General features: G+C 49.3%; 1 protein-coding gene across 3 annotated transcripts; it reads right to left on the minus strand.

Annotated features, from left to right (window-relative positions):
* Window positions 1–1,104: 1,104 nt before the first annotated feature.
* On the minus strand, window positions 1,105–11,476 carry Ces3 (carboxylesterase 3). 3 transcript variants are annotated; one of them, XM_052166726.1, is made up of 13 exons: window positions 11,386–11,476; window positions 10,077–10,281; window positions 9,810–9,948; window positions 9,512–9,645; window positions 8,053–8,206; window positions 7,837–7,941; window positions 6,245–6,337; window positions 6,010–6,150; window positions 3,596–3,676; window positions 2,705–2,852; window positions 1,617–1,766; window positions 1,394–1,472; window positions 1,105–1,300 (listed from the first exon to the last, which is right to left on the minus strand). In XM_052166726.1, the coding sequence occupies exons 1-13, from the start codon at window positions 11,474–11,476 to the stop codon at window positions 1,105–1,107; spliced, it is 1,716 nt and encodes a 571-aa protein (XP_052022686.1). The 3 variants fall into 3 exon arrangements, with proteins under 3 accessions (XP_052022686.1, XP_052022687.1, XP_052022688.1); XM_052166727.1 differs by lacking the exon at window positions 6,010–6,150; XM_052166728.1 differs by lacking the exon at window positions 1,617–1,766.
* Window positions 11,477–15,531: the final 4,055 nt, after the last annotated feature.

Consider the following 15,531-nt stretch of genomic DNA (forward strand, 5'->3'; position numbering starts at 1 on the left):
AGATTTATTTTGAATGTGTGCTGGGTATTAAATAGTCCCTCTTATATGCTGAGCAGATGTCCTAATAACGGGGTAACCCCTCCTCAACCTCAAAATCCAGATGTTTTAAGGGAACGATACACTGCTTCTTGAAAAGGACACAAGTCTACTCTGCAAACCTGTGGCCTAAGTGGGTGCTGTAGGGGCTGTGCTGACTGCTGAACCAGTCCCCAAACACTTGGTCCTGACCTTTGCCACAGTGTCCTGGTGGGTCCCATGAGGGCCATGCAGGGCCTTGCTGTGGTTGCTTTCTGCTACTGGGGTGAGGGAGGAACTCTTGGCCTTTGTCTATAAGACTGGAAGCCAGGCCCTGTAGACAAAGACTGTTATCTCTTGAGGGTGAGCTTAGCGAATTCTGTTCTGCTTTGTGTGAAATCACAGACCAGTCAGCCGAGAGAAGGTCCTGGGTAGAGATAAGGTTCGTTCTAATCTAGAGCCCCCTATATCCTATTTCCACCTCACCAGAACTCTGCCTTTGGAGATCACCTTCCTGGCCAGGGTGGACAGCCATGGGGGATGGAGCATTAGATTGGTGCCTGAAGGGTCTGGGTTCAAATCTAGAATCCACAGATCCACCAGTCATAGATTCCATCTGTCACTCCTAGCCTCTAGGTCCTGCCTAATCTTGCCATAGTTGTCTACCTTCATTTTCAGAGACCTTCCCTGGGAGGGACAAAGACTCAGACACAGACAGTGGGAGCTCATGGTGGACTGGGTTCTAATGGGTGCACACAGCTTAGAGAAGGCAGAGGAGGTTTCTCAGGAGAATGGATCCTCTGAAGAGCTTGGTTAATGTGCTGGACCTCACCATACAGCAAGGGTTCAAGGCACTTTAGGAAGAAGCAGGGGTTTGTGCAAGGATCTGTAAGTAGAAACCAGAGTGGTAACAGTCAGTAGTCCACCATACTGGTCTGGCAGTGGCTGATGCTTTAAGAAACATGGGCTCATAGCAGCCTGGTCCAGGCTAACGTCTCTGGGCAGAAACAGAAAGAAGGTCCAGTTGTATGGTGGGACTCCACTATTCTTGGGTTGGCCCCAGTCAGGAAGGTCCAGGTAGATCTGGCCTCAGAGCTCCTCAGGAACTTTCCTGCTCCTCTGCTCTCGGTGCCATTCTTGAATTTTTCTGGGAAGTGTCTCTGTCCAGAACTGTAGTCGACCCTTCTTTAGCTTCACCCCAGTCCGTGGTTCTAGATCAATCTCTAAATATTGTTCTAAGTGGTTTAATTGGGGCCAAGAAGGCAGCCCCTTGCCATTGGGGTTCCTGGGTGGGAAGAATGATTGAGAACCAAAGGTTGATTCCATGCCCTGGGTAGATGCAGATAGACCCAAAGCCTGGCATGGGTAACCTACTCACCCTGTGTGTGCAAACTGGCTCCACTGGGCCATCATGGTCAGGCTCAGCTGCTTCTCTTCCTCGGTGGCCTCTGGGAAGGCTGGTGGGAGGGACAAATCGGGTTCAGAGTCAGGAGAGCCTTAGACTATGCCCAAAGGTCCCTGGTGCTGGCTGGAGACCTCTTTTCCCTAAAGACCATCTTGGAGAATGGTAGCTTAGGAACGGGATGTCTGTCTGTCCTTACCCAGGAGGGAACTCTGGTCAGTGAGGAAAGGACCTCCGAAAACAAAGGCATTCTCAGACGCATGGTCAGCCTTCACCCAGGCTGGCTTGAACTTCGCAAAAGAACTGGGTGTATGCTGGAACTCGTACAAGAAAACAGGGCACCCAGCATCTGCAGAGAAGGCAGGATTCGTGTTAGGTGCCCACAGCTCAATCAGGGCGCCTGGCAGCACAAGCTTGGAATGACATACATCTTCATCAGAAGAATGGTGCAAACTGGAGATGGACGGCAAGCCTTCCTGACAGTGCTTGGTGGATGTTGTTGCTTTTTAAAGACAACATTTCATATAGCCTAGGCAGTCCTCGAACCTACTATATAGCCAAAGATGACCTTGAACTCCTGATCCTACCATCTCCAGTTTCTGAGTGCTGGGATGAAAGTCACCACACCTGGTGACTGGCATGGCGTATCATTTGTTTTGAGACTTAGGATGAGCTTTAGAACAGCAGTTCCCAACTTGTGGGCCAAGACCCCTTTCGGGTCACATATCAGATATCATGCACATCAGATATTTATATTATGATTCATAATCGTAGCAAAATTACGGTTATGAAGCAGCAACTGAATAATTTTATGGTTGGGGGCAGGAGGGTCACCACACCACAAGGAGCTGTATTAAAGGGTCACAGTGTTAACAGCGGTCACACCGCCGCTTTTGATTAACATTCCAGATGTTCCCACTTTACAAGTGACGATTGTGAGGACCTCTGCATCTTGCCTGAAGTCACAAGGTTAAGAATTTGGGCCCATTATAGGACAGTGTCAGGTTCAGGGGAAGCGCTGAATTGCCTGTGGGCTGACTAAATCTTAGAGACAGAGTTAGTAATGGGCTTGCTGACTGACCTTTGATAAGTCACTTTAACTCTCTCAACTTCTGTTTCATCTGCATGATGTCCTGCCTGAGGTACCACCTGCTTCTGTGATGGACTTGAAGGTGGTTGTTGTAGGGTATGGGACGTACAGCATCAAGGGGGACTCTATACCCACTGGTAGCTAAGTCACTTGTGATGCTACAGGGAAGGCAGGGTAGGTGGCATGGGCTGGCTTACCTTGAAGGTATTTTGAGAAGTTCAAGGTGGGAATGACCAACGAGATATCACCCAGCAATTCCTGGTAGGCATACCTTGTAGCTGATATGTCTGAGCCATTGTCTAGGTATTCATCTATGACGGTGGGCATGATCTCAGGGGGTACTTCCTGGGGTGAGAGGTCAGATCACACAGCTTTTGTAGATCTCCCACAGATTCCCCACACCCTCCTCTCTAGATTCTTTCACACCCTGGGGATCATGGTCCAGCGGGTAGCCATCCACTTCCCTGCCTCCCTGGGTACTTTATTAATAGATCGTGTTGAGATAGGACAAGCTCAGGGTAGCCCGGTGGCCACTGTTTATCTGCCCCACTTCAAGCAGGTGTTTGGATTACAGAGAAAGTCAATGCTTGCCTTGTAAGTTGTTTGGAAGCCTATGTGAAGTCTGCAACAGAGAGTGTGGTAATTAATCAGGAAGAAGGACTGAATGGGGGGTAACACACAATTCCAGAGAGCAGTGATAAAGTTGTATGACAGACAGGGCTCTGGGGTTTCCAAAGAAGAGAACACACAAGACACCGTGTGGTATCTGGGTAGTTCTTCATATGCAATCTCTCTGGGAGATCTCAGGTGGGCAGGACGCATCATCTCCGTTTGATGTGGGCTCAGAGGGATTGGGGCGGGGGGCGGGGGGACTGGACAAACAAGCAGGGCTGGGATCTGTACTTTTCCTGCCTCAGCTTCCTGAGTGCTGGGATGATAGTGCACAGTCACCACTCCTGGTTTCTTTAGTTTCGATGGAATTAAGACTTGGGCCAGGAGATTTAGTGGCCAGTGAGCAGCGTTGGGAGTGGATCAGAGACTGCTGTACTAGGTGCCCAGAAATCCCTCCCTCCTTCCTTTTGCCTTACCATACGGGCCAAGTAGGGCCTTAAAATCTCCAACATGTCCTCCCTGCTCAAATGTTCCAACATATCCAGGGTATTCCAGAACTGTGGGGACAGAATAGCTCAGTCACTGACCTTCGCCCTCAGGCTTGAGCAAGAGGACATCCCTAGGCCAGTGTGCACAAACTCGTGATAGAGCTGTGGGTAGACTTGTGATTGGTGAGAGTGGAGGTTGCCTAGGACAGTGGCGTTGCATACAGTGCTCAGAGGTTAATGGCGGGGCTGGAGAGGTGGCTCAGTGGTTAAGAGCACTGACTGCTCTTCCGAAGGTCCTGAGTTCAAGTCCCAGCATGGTAGCTCACAGCCATCTGTAATGAGATCTGACTCCCTCTTCTGGAGTATCTAAAGAAAGCTACAGTGTATTTGCATATAATAAATCCACCAATCAAAAAAAGAAAGAAAAGAGGTTAATGGAAGTGCCAGCATGGAGGATGATAGTTACTCAATATGTTTCTTCTTCTTTTGTATCTCTTTGTATATGTGTTTGTGTACATACATGTGTATGTTTGTGTGGACGTGTTTGTATGCTCATGTATGTATGTGTTTTGTGCGCATGCGTGTGTTTATATATATATATATATATATGTGTGTGTGTGTGTGTGTGTGTGTGTGTGTGTGTGTGTGTAAGTAAGATGTTAATGCTGGTTGTTTTTCTCAATCTCTTTCCACCTTATTTTGTGAGCCAGGTCTCTTACAGAACCTGGAGCTGGTCAGTTTGGCTACACTGGCTGAGCAGTGAGCTCCGGCTCCAGGAATCCTTCTGCCTCTATCTCCCTAGCATTGGGGTTATAGGTGTCTAGCACCATGCCTGAGTTTTTTTATGGTGTGCCAGGGATGGAGCTCAGGTCCCTCATGGTTCACCTCAGAACCTCAAGGGCTCTAGGTAAAAACATCACAAGTTGCCTGGTATGTTGGCTCATGCAATTCCAGCACTCGAGAGGCTGAGGTGGGAGGCTGGCTTTAAGTTTGAAGTCAGCCTGGATTACACAGTGAGTTTTAAGGTAGCCAGACTACCAAACAAGACCCTGCTTCAAAACAAGAAACAAACAAAGACCTCAGGCAATTGGGTCAAGTGTTGACTTTATATGTTACAGGAATTTTTGTTTTTGAGATACTAGCTCATGCTATAGTCTCTCAGGCTGGTCTCAGGCTCGAGACCCTCCTACCTCTGCTGCCTGAGTGGATTACAGGAGCATGCGGTGCCTGGCTTAGATGATGTAGCTTTAAGAGCACCTGTCGTCTGAGTCCTTGAGTTCAGTCACGAAAGCTACTTGAACTTCTTTGCCTCAGTTTTCTAATCTGTGAATGATACATGAGAATGACCTGTGTCCTAGAGTCATTGTGGGACTGAGTTCATGTATGTTCACGTCCTGGCGCAGAGAAGCTGATTTTTATGGTGGACTAACTTTCAACAGGGCAACAAGAAGACTTTTCTTTTCTTTTCTTTTCTTTTCGTTTCTTTTCTTCTCTCTCCCTCTCTCCCTCCCTCCCTCCCTCCCTCCCTCCCTCCCTCCCTCCCTCCCTCCCCCTATCTCTCCTGTTTCTTTTTTGACAGCATCATGCCACTAGAGCAGAATGCTGTGAGCTCCAGGGGTCCACACTAGAGCTGCTCAAGCCACAAAGTGAAGAAGCACTATGGGACCCTCCTCTGTGAGAGGCTTCAGCCACTGAAAACAACTGACAGGCTCAGGGGCAGGCTTGGGGGCAGAGTACCTGGCTGGCGGTACTCTGTGGGAGGACCTGTGTTTGGTCTTTAGAGTCGTGGGAGGGAGAGAAAAGTCTCTCTGAAGATGGGTTGGAAGCGAAAATAGCGGATGAAGCAAAGCGCCCAGGAATACAGCGCAGCAGAGCCACTCTTCCGGGCTCTCTGTACCCAGACTAGAGTAGAAGACATCTAACTCCAGGGGCTTAAAGCTGCCTGAAACTTGGGAGTCTTAGCCTCTCAGGCACAGAGTCAGACTCCTCACTTGCTTAGAGCAGGTTATATTAACCAGTCACTATCAAGAATGTACTGTGGGTTAGCACTTCCCTGAAGATCAACTTGGCAAAAGCTGGGAGGGTACAGGGTTTCTCTGTATAGCCCTGGCTATCCTGGAACTCACTCTACACCAGGTTGGCCTCGAACTCAGAAATCCACCTGCCTTTGCCTCCCAGAGTGCTGGGATTACAGGCGTGCGCCACCACCGCCCGGCTAGGCTGGGTCTTCAATACAGGAACATTTGCTTGGTGAAAAGGAAGCTTGTTGGCTTTGATTCTCAGCTTTCTCACCTGCCAAAATGGGAATGACCGGAGTGCTCAGGCCATGGCTACTGTGCTGTGGTATAGAGAAGGCCATGTGGGCGTGGTCTCGAAGAGCACAGGTGCCAAAGGTCACTCACCCTAGGTAGGAGCCAGCCAAACTCATGGTTGGTGACTCCCAAGAGGTAGGGCACAGTGGGGAATCGCTGGTCTGCTAGGAGCTTCTCCGGCCTTTCTGGGAAGAAGGAATCATTGATTGTGTAGGAATTGTTCACGTTTGTCTGCAGGAAAGAGCAAGACAGAAGTCTGCTGATTCCATAGGAACGGAACAGGCTGGTTCTGCACCATGTCATCACCCCCCATCAGAAGACATACGTGCGTAATAAGGTCCTTTCCTTCCTTCTGCAGCAAACACTGTACCAGCTCGGCTGGGGATCCGGAGCTACAATCCACAGAATTGGCAAAGTTCTGGGGACAGTCAGAAGAACATTGCCACTCAGACACATATCCTTCGCCTCCGGAGTCCTGCTCCCTGTACTGAGCTGTGGTGACACTGGTTGGGTCCACGGCTAGCTGGAGAGACCTGCTACCAACCCAAAAGGCTGATCCCTTTCCAGTGTCTCCTTCTATGACCTTTTCTAGTTCAGTAATAGTTTGAGGCACTTATAAGACCTTGCACGGCCATGTCTGACAGGGGATGGAAGGAAGGGGTGCTGAGTCTGGAGCAGGGAGAGCCAAGATGGCTTCCAGAGAGACAGAGGAGGCCTGGAATTTGTGGTAAGAAAAATCTCTCCCCTCCATGGTGAGGTGAGGGGTAGGTTGCTGCTCTTGGGCAGATCTGAAGCAGTGTGTCCCGCTGAGGTTTCTGAATTATCCCTCAAACTCAGAGTTACAATACCCTGCTCACACCTCCATCACAGCTGGGACCCGGGACCAGCAGCTGCTAAATGATAGATTTCGGTTCTCTTCATTTACTCCAAAGTGCCCCAAGGTACCCCTATCCCATCGGTGTCTCTAGAGCTTACTGTCTGGTTTTGGACCCCAGGGACAGGGACTGAGGTGTATATTTTACATATCAAAGACATGGCTTCCAGATTCTTCCATCATCCCTCAGTCCCTACCTGGTATTTCCTGTCCCCAGCCCTAACCTTTCCAGCCCAGGGGCTGGGCTGCCCTTGCCCCCAAAGGCTCCTCCCTATAAAATCCAGCCATTTTGGTCTCTCCTCCTTCTCTTCTTTCTCTGTGGGCGAGCCCGCTCCTACTCTTTCCCTGCCACCCTCCGTCCTGCCCTCAATTCTTGGGCCCAAAAGGAACTTCCCAATAAATCTGCCTTTAATATAATGGAGTCTGGCTTGCATTGTCTCATTTCACCAGTGGAGAAATAACCTATCATTGACCTTCACCATCTTCTTGGCCCTTGACCTTCAGGATTGTCCCCTCCATTCCACCCTTTACTCCATGTGGCTTAGATTTGTTTCCCTGCCTCCTCTAATCCTTTGTATCCCACCTGCACTCCCTCCCAGGCGTGGTCTGTCAGGTCCCTGCACTACCTTCTACTCCGTTAGTACCTTCACTTCCTGTTCTGTCCCTTTCCTGATGGCTTCCTGCTTCTGTGATCCATCACTGTCTTACTACTCCTGAAGCTTTTGCACACACAGTTCCTATTAGGGAACTGCTTGGTGACTTCTGGCTACTCCTCACAAGGAGACAGATCTCTTAGGTAACAGACAGCTTCCAAAGGACCCTTAAAATGCCCCCAGAGAGGGACCAGAGATAACCCACTTAGGGGTGGTCTTCTCTAGAAAGCCATGTCTGACTGCTTACCCCCTGGGCTGCACTAGTCAGTTGTCCCTGAGCCTATCAGCAGCTCCCTCGTGGTTACCCCTTCCTCTCCACACCTGACCCAAGGGTTAGCATGGTGGGGTGTGGAGGCACACTCGGGGTGAGAGAGTGAAGGAAAGGCAGACCTGAGCTTCAGGCCACGCGTTCAGCTCCTTCATCATCTTGGTGGTGACAACCCCACTCTGGGATATGGCTCTGTGGAAGAGCCCAGCAGACATTGGAGACAGGAGCTGGGGACAGCAGAGAGGACAGATGTTAGGAGGCAGAGGAGCTCGGTGGTCTGGGGCTCTAGAAGCCCTCTGAGATCTAACCGTGGCTGCTAGATCTCTGTGCAAACTCACCAGGGATGAGACGATAATGCCCCCAGCGGAGTTACCGAAGATAGTGACACAGTTGGGATCACCCCCAAAGGAGGCTATGTTCCCCTGGACCCAGCGTAGAGCAGCCACCACGTCCAGGAAGGCTCTGTTGCCCGGCATGTGCTTCTCCCCGGTGCTGGGGGCAGGAGAGGCGCCTATTAGCTTAAGACGGCTTCCAGGACAATTTTTCCCCTTTACATTCTGCATATTTGCTTTGAATCAGTCATCAGGGCACTGGGCAAGTCTTTGCTTCCCAGTTTTAGCTTGGCTGTGAGTCCCCAGTGGCACCTGTTTACCCAGTATGTGATGTGGGCAGATGTAGCAGGACAGCCAATCAGAGCTGGCTCTTAGATGGTTAAGAGTTTGGTGCTGTTTGTCTCTCGATTCCTCAGCCAAGAGACAGCACCCTTTGCTCAGCTCAGTATTCAGATTTGGCTTTGGTGGGGCCCCATTCTATCATGGAGAGCAGAAATACTCTCTCTCTCTCTCCCTCCCTCCCTCCCTCCCTCCCTTCCTCTCTCCCTCTGTCTTCTCCCCTCTCTCTCTCTCCCTCCTTCCCTCATTCCTTCCCTCCCTCTCTCTCCCTCTCTTCTTCCCTCCTTCCTTCCCTCCCCCTCTCTCTCCCTCCCTCCCTTCTTCTCTCCCTTCTTCCCTTCCTCCCTTCTTCCCTCCCTCCCTCTCTCTCTCCCCCCCTCCCTTCTTCCCTCCCTTCCTCCTTCCTTTCTTCCCTCCCTCCCTTCTTCCCTCCTTCCTTTCTTCCCTCCCTCCCTTCTTCCCTCCCTCCCTTCTTCCCTCCCTCCCTTCTTCCCTCCCTCCTTTCTTCCCTCCCTCTCTCTTCCTCCCTCCCTCCCTCCCTCTCTCCCTCCCTCTTTCCCTCCTTCCTTCCCTCCCTCTCTCTTCTTCCCTCTCTCTCTCCCTCCTTCCCTCTCTTCCTCCCCCTTCCCTCCCTCCTTCCCCCCTCTCTCCCCCTCTCCCTCCCTCCCTCTCTCCCTCTTTCCTCTCTCTTCCTTCCTTCTTCCTTCCACTCTCTCTTCTTTTGTCCCTCCCTCTTCCCTCTCCCTCCATCTATCTCTTCCCCCTTCCTTCCTCTTGCGTGTGTGTGTGTGTGTGTGTGTGTGTGTGTGTGTGTGTGTGTGTGTATGCTGTGTGCTGTGTGAAATTCTGTCGAGTTTGGAGGTCAGGAATCAACACTAGACATCTTGCTTAAGTGTTTCGACTCTTGGTTTTTGGAACTGGGTCTGCTTAGTGCCAAGATGTACAGACATGTTCAAGCACACCCAGCTTTTACATGAATGTTGGGGACCCCAATTCAGGTCCTCATGTTTGTATGACAAGCAAACCTTACTGTCTGAGCCATGTCCCCCAACCCCTCTTCTCTCAGATTCTCATGAGAAGGCCTTCCTCGGGGCTGCAATGTCCTTTTCCAGGATGTCCGTCTCACCTGAGGAAGCCAAAGATCCCAAGGCGGTACTGGACAGTGACAACTACCACATCCCCATAGGCAGCCAGGGCGGATCCATCTTGAGAGGTGGCGGAGCCAACTACCATAGAGCCCCCATGGATCCATACCATGACCTATAGAAATGGCTGTGAGTCAGTGGGCCCAGCGTCTTGGACTCCAGCTACCCATCTCGTATGTAGCCCAGGCTATTCTAAGGACCTCTGGAGTGTTTAGGAGACAGGGGTGTAGACGGTCATTTGGCAAGGCCGAGTCGGATGGGGTCCTCTGGACTATATACCGGTTTTTTGGTCCCTGCTGTGGTCTCAGTGGGGCTGTAGATGTTGAGGATCAGGCAGTCCTCAGAAATGGGGAAGATTTGAAGCTTTTCGTTGAGAGTGAATCTGCTGCCGCTCATTTTCTCTACATTCTGAAGGCACCTGTGTACAGCCAAGGGGAAATCCCAGGGCCTGCCGTCAGCTCCACACGCCCTGGTGTCCAGCGATTGCCGACACCCGGCCCACTTGCCCACCTCCTGCGCGCGCGGGGGGGGGGTGGGGGTACTCACATCGGAGGATTGATGCTACCGTCCCTCACACCTTCCCAGGGCTGTGGCGGGAGTGGAGCTGAGAACCGAAGAGGTCCCACTGGGGCCTGAGCGAAGGGAATGCCCAGGAAGACATTTACCACACGGTCTGTATCCTTCACACTCACCTGCCGGCCTCGGACACGACCCAGGGGGGTGTCCACTTCAGGCTGAGTGACTTTGTGTCCTGAAACAGGGAGGAGAGGGGTCATTGCGTGAGTCCACAGCTTTCACGAGGGGATGGATAAAAAGAACGGACTTTTAAAATGAAGGAAGACTTGCTTCTTCAGGGTCTAGTTGGTGGGGTTCTATTCTGAATACCCTCCACCCAGCATCATGGCTGGGCTCTCCAGCAAGTGGCTACCTTCATGATTATTAATTGTTTGTTTTTGAGTCAGGTTCAGCCTGGCCTTGAAAGTGCTAGATAGAGACTGGCCTTTAACCCCCGACCCTCCTGCCTCCACCTCCTCAGTGCTGGGATTACAAGTGTGTGGCTAGCACGCATGGCTCTTTTCTTCATAACTGTCCCTGGCTCCATCTTCCTTACCTTGTGCCAGCACGAACCTCGGTTACGCGCATGTTAAGTAAGGTGTGGGAGTCAACCAATCTGCTTAGCCGGCATTGCTTATTCTTGTCTACTGGTGATAGCAAAAAGAAGAGAAGGAAGGGGAGGAGGAGGAGGAGGAAGAAGAGGGAGGGGGGTAGGGGGAGGAAGAGGAGGGGTAAGGGAAAGGGGAGGGGGAGAGGGAGAAGGAGAAGGAGAAGCAGAAGCAGAAGCAGCAGCAGCAGCAGCAGCAGCAGCAGAAGAAGAAGAAGAAGAAGAAGAAGAAGAAGAAGAAGAAGAAGAAGAAGAAGAAGAAGAAGAAGAAGAAAAAGAAGAAGGCCTCACTTGGTTTCCCACTACTTGTTCTGTCATCTGGTGGCCTCGTGGGGTTGATTTGTACTCCCAATTTTTCAGGGATCTGTAAGTAGGGCTTCCCTTATGACATTCTTGTTCGTTTTACCATGACTGATGAAAACATTAAAACATAAAGGTAAGGCTGAGGATATAGCTCAGGGGTGGAGCTTGCTTTATATGTTAAGGCCCTGAATTCAGTCCCTAGAAAATAAATAAATAGATCATACAGATAATAAGCATCCTACTCAGTCGGGATACACCGTGCCTGCACTCTGCTATACTGGGCACCTTCCCAGAGGAGGCTGTTCATCTTACTGCCTCACTCCAGTCCACTCCTTCCTCAGGTTTCCTACCGAGCCAGAAGCCCCACTTCACAGGTTCAGGGAGTCTTACCAGTGACTGTTGTAGGAAAGGCCAGGAGCAGACAGGCCACCCAGGCGAGGACACTGGACCCAGCTCGTACCGTTGTCCCCATGTTTGTCATAACCAACTGTGGAAAGCTGGAGAGGACTTTCCTTTTATAGTACCTCTTGTGAAAATTAACTTGGTCTGCCTGATTGGCTGGAGGCCCGGTCTGGAATTGAGTATACTGTGCTCTGCCTGTCCTCAGAGCAGGACCAGCAGAGTCTTCTGGAGAGTCCTGAAAATTTAACACCCCCATTACCCCATAAGCCTGCTTGGATCACAACCACAGAAGCTGCTCAGTGGGACACTAGGATGTTGGGATCTTGAGGTGAAGTTCAATGAACTTGTAGAAGGATTCCCAGCCCAGCCTTTAAAACAGAGAGTAGTCTTTTGAGTATTATAGAGGGGACATCCTTCAGGGTTTCTGAGACATCTATAAGACACCCTTCCAATTGTCCTAAGGAGAATGTGTATGCGTGTGTATACATTTTTTTTTTTTGGTTTCTTTTTGGATTTGGTTTTTTCAAGACAGGGTTTCTCTGTATAGCGCTGACTGTCCTGGAACTCTCTCTGTAGACCAGGCTGGCCTCAAACTCAGAAATCTGCCTGCCTCTGCCTCCCAGAGTGCCGGGATTACAGGTGTGCACCACTGTGCACCCAGCTGTGTGTATGCATTTTTAAAAAGAAAAATATTTACTTTTATTTTATGTGTATGTTCTGCCTGCTGTATGTTTGTGTCCCAGGTGTGTACAGTGTCCTGAGTGTCCAGAAAAAAAAAAGATATCGGTTCTCCTGCCACTGGAGTAAAAGAGGGTTGTGAGTTACCATACAGGTGCTGGCAATCAAGCGCCGGCCCTTTGGAAAAGTAGCCAGTACCCTTAGCCACTGTGATTTCTCTCCAGTGTCCCACATATATTTTCAATACAGGTCTCACAATTGGCCCAGGCTTGCCTCAAACCCATGTTCATATTCCTTTCACATCTTGAATGCTGTATAGGCAGGGTCTTCCATGTTTGAGGAGATAATTTAGAGGTACCCTTACTCAAGGGCAAATGATCAGAGTGTCAGGAAACAAGTGTCTTGTTTCTCACAGAATTCTTATAGATGTTCTTTTTTAAAATTTATTTTATTTTATTCTTTTGGTTTTTCGAGACAGGGTTTCTCTGTGTAGCCCTGGCTGCCCTGGAACTCATTCTGTAGACCAGGCTGGCCTTGAACTCAGAAATCTGTCTGCCTCTGCCTCCCAAGTGCTGGGATTAAAGGCATGTGCCATTGCCGCCAAGCTAGAAGTTCTTACACTATCATTCCTGTTTGCTTCATCCTAACCTACATCTGCAATCCATTCATGGACACCAGCCCCAAGTCCCTCCTATCTTCCCTGGACCATGCATTCTGCACCTCCAACTTCTATTGTACTTTCCCACCAGCTGCAAACCCACCCTTGCCTAAGAAGTATCCTGTTCAGATCTGGGGATATAGCTCAGTGGTACCATGCTTGTGTCACACGGGCGAGGCCTCAGGTCAATCTCTAGCACCACAAACAAACAAAACTATACCACACTCCCCAAACTGTTCTTTGCTTCTCTACGGCAAAGCTAAGATCATCTGCTCCCGTGTCTCCTTCCTCTCCTTATATGTTCCTCTAGAACTTTCCCTCCACCTAATCATCAAGATCAGATGAGGTCGGGAAAGGAAGCTCCTGTGGAGTGTGGAGCGGAGCAATCCTGTCTTGGAAGCTTTCTCCGTGATGCAAGCAGCCCGCACCCTCCCGCGGGAGTCACTACAATCATGGAACTTGCAGTCACAGTCCGATGGAGGTGCTGAGGGTGAAGATGAGGCAGGGGCAGGAAGCTGGGACTGGAGGCGTGCCAGGCATGAAGGTGGAAGGAGAGGCTGGACCCTAGGGTGTGAACGGTTAGAATGTCCACAGATGAAGAAATGGAGTGACTTTTGGTTAGGGTGAAGGGAATTTGAACAAAGGCGTGCATGTTTACCCAGAGTGAGCCCTTCCACTTGGCAAATACCAGTGACCAATGGTCAGGGTTATCTCACAGCCCTGATTTTCTAGTAGCCAGGCCACTTCTGCATACAAGTTTAGCGGAGCAGATTAAGTATTATCCAAGTGGTACAGATTATGTGTTTGATTTTTTTTTACATGCCCAGAGTTATAAGTTCAGCCACAATTAGAAAATATAAAGAGAGCAACATTCTTTCTTACTGTTAGCTCTGCAACTCTAATTTAAAGAGTATTAAAAAATGTCTAGTCCAAAGCAAACACATTTGATATATGACAGCCTACTTTTAGGCTGGCGTGTTTGCTGTTTGAAAGCGCTCCAGGCAAACAGAAAATATTTGAACTGTGTTTTTTTTTTTTTAACTGAAGAGCAAATACTTACACCTCACTCCCTTTACTATATCTTTTATCATCTATGCTATAAAGTAGGAAAGGTTTATTTTAGCCAACCTGTCTTATTTACTGAGTTTTATTCCTTCATGGCTGGACCCCGTACTACCCCCTACCTTTAAATCGCATTTTCAGAGAACTCTAAGCCTGTAATAAAAAAAAGAGACCTTGAATCTGTCTCCTTTTCTCCTGGCCAGTCAGAGTTTGTCAGCTGTCTCTGTTTGCCCCGCACTAATTGTGCTGTGTTGAGTTTGTTCAGGAGCAGAGACCCCAAGAAGGAATGGTCTCACCTGGGCTTAATCATCCTCAGGGCATAAGGAAGACTTCCAAATAGTGACCAGATAAGGTTAATTTTAGGATTTTCCTAAAGAGACTCAAACATAACATTCTCAGGAACAGACATAAGATGAAAAATAAGGCACAAAGTCCCCAAGAACACAACCAAAACGTCAAAAGAGAGAGAGACAGAAGCACAGCTAGCGCAGCACTCGGCTTTGATGGGACTGTGCCAAGCAGCCATGCTGGGGCCATGACTTGCACCATTTCCAGCCATGGATATGGCCGTGCCAGGCAGGGAAAACATCTCTTTGCTTTCAGGACCTATAACCGACTAGGTCTTCACTAAAGGTTCCCAAATCTCAACAGTTCATGCTCTGAGGTTCTGCACGGCACATTCCTGCTTAGTCAGAGCTCTTCTTCATTTGAAATGCATTGGACATTAGCGCCTTCCGAGACCCCTCACCCTGTCGTTGACATCTAGTTCAAGGCCACTTATCTTCTTACTTGACAAATCTTTTAAGATTTCACTTCTTAGTTTCAGAAGGTGGTGAGGATATAAATAATTCAGGCTGTGCCCAAGAGCCTGAATTCCTTGAAAAATCAATTTGGGGATCAATCCCAAACAGTCTGTAATACCCACTGATAGAGAATCAATGAGGCACTCAATCCCAAACAACCGGTAATATCCGCTGACAGGGAAAACCAACCATGGCCTCCGCATCCTAGCTTTGCACAGAGCCCACTGCTGTCTGGGTCCCTTTTCAATGACTTCACAAGGGTTTTTAAATCTACCTTCACCCAAGTCGTTAGCCCACAGTGATCACTGCTTCTCCTTGACTTTACCAATCAGCAAGGTCTGTTGCCAAGTTACCGTCTCTTCTTTAACATGCTTTGGTCCAAACCAAGGTTCCATCCCTGCCTGGCCAAATCACTCTCTGCTCTTCAGTTCCTGACCTAACGAGCACCTGGGCTGTGGGGACTGAGAGGTCTCAGCCCTCCGAGGTCAGGGCTATGGAACTAATTTCTTTTTTTTTATTATTAATTTATAAGTTTATTTTACATATTAAGTATTGCAGTATTTTGTGTACTTTTTTTATTTGATATATTCTTTATTTACATTTCAAATGATATCCGCTTTCCTGGATCCCCGCGCCCCAAAAGTCCCATAAGCCCTCTTCCCTCCCCCTGTTCCCCACCCACCCCTTCCCACTTCCCTGTTCTGGTATTCCCCTACACTGCTGCACTGAGCCTTTCCAGAACCAGGGGCCACTCCTTCATTCTTCTTGGACACCATCTGATAATGGATTGTGTCTTGGATATTTCAAGGTTCTAGGCTAATTGCTTATCAATGAGTGCATACCATGAATGTTCTTTTGAGACTGGGTTACCTCATTTAAGATGATGTTCTCCAGCTCCATCCATTTGTCTAAGAATTTCATGAATTCATTGTT

The sequence above is a fragment of the Apodemus sylvaticus genome, chromosome 21 (genome assembly GCF_947179515.1).
Source record: "Apodemus sylvaticus chromosome 21, mApoSyl1.1, whole genome shotgun sequence".
Lineage (NCBI taxonomy): Eukaryota > Metazoa > Chordata > Mammalia > Rodentia > Muridae > Apodemus > Apodemus sylvaticus.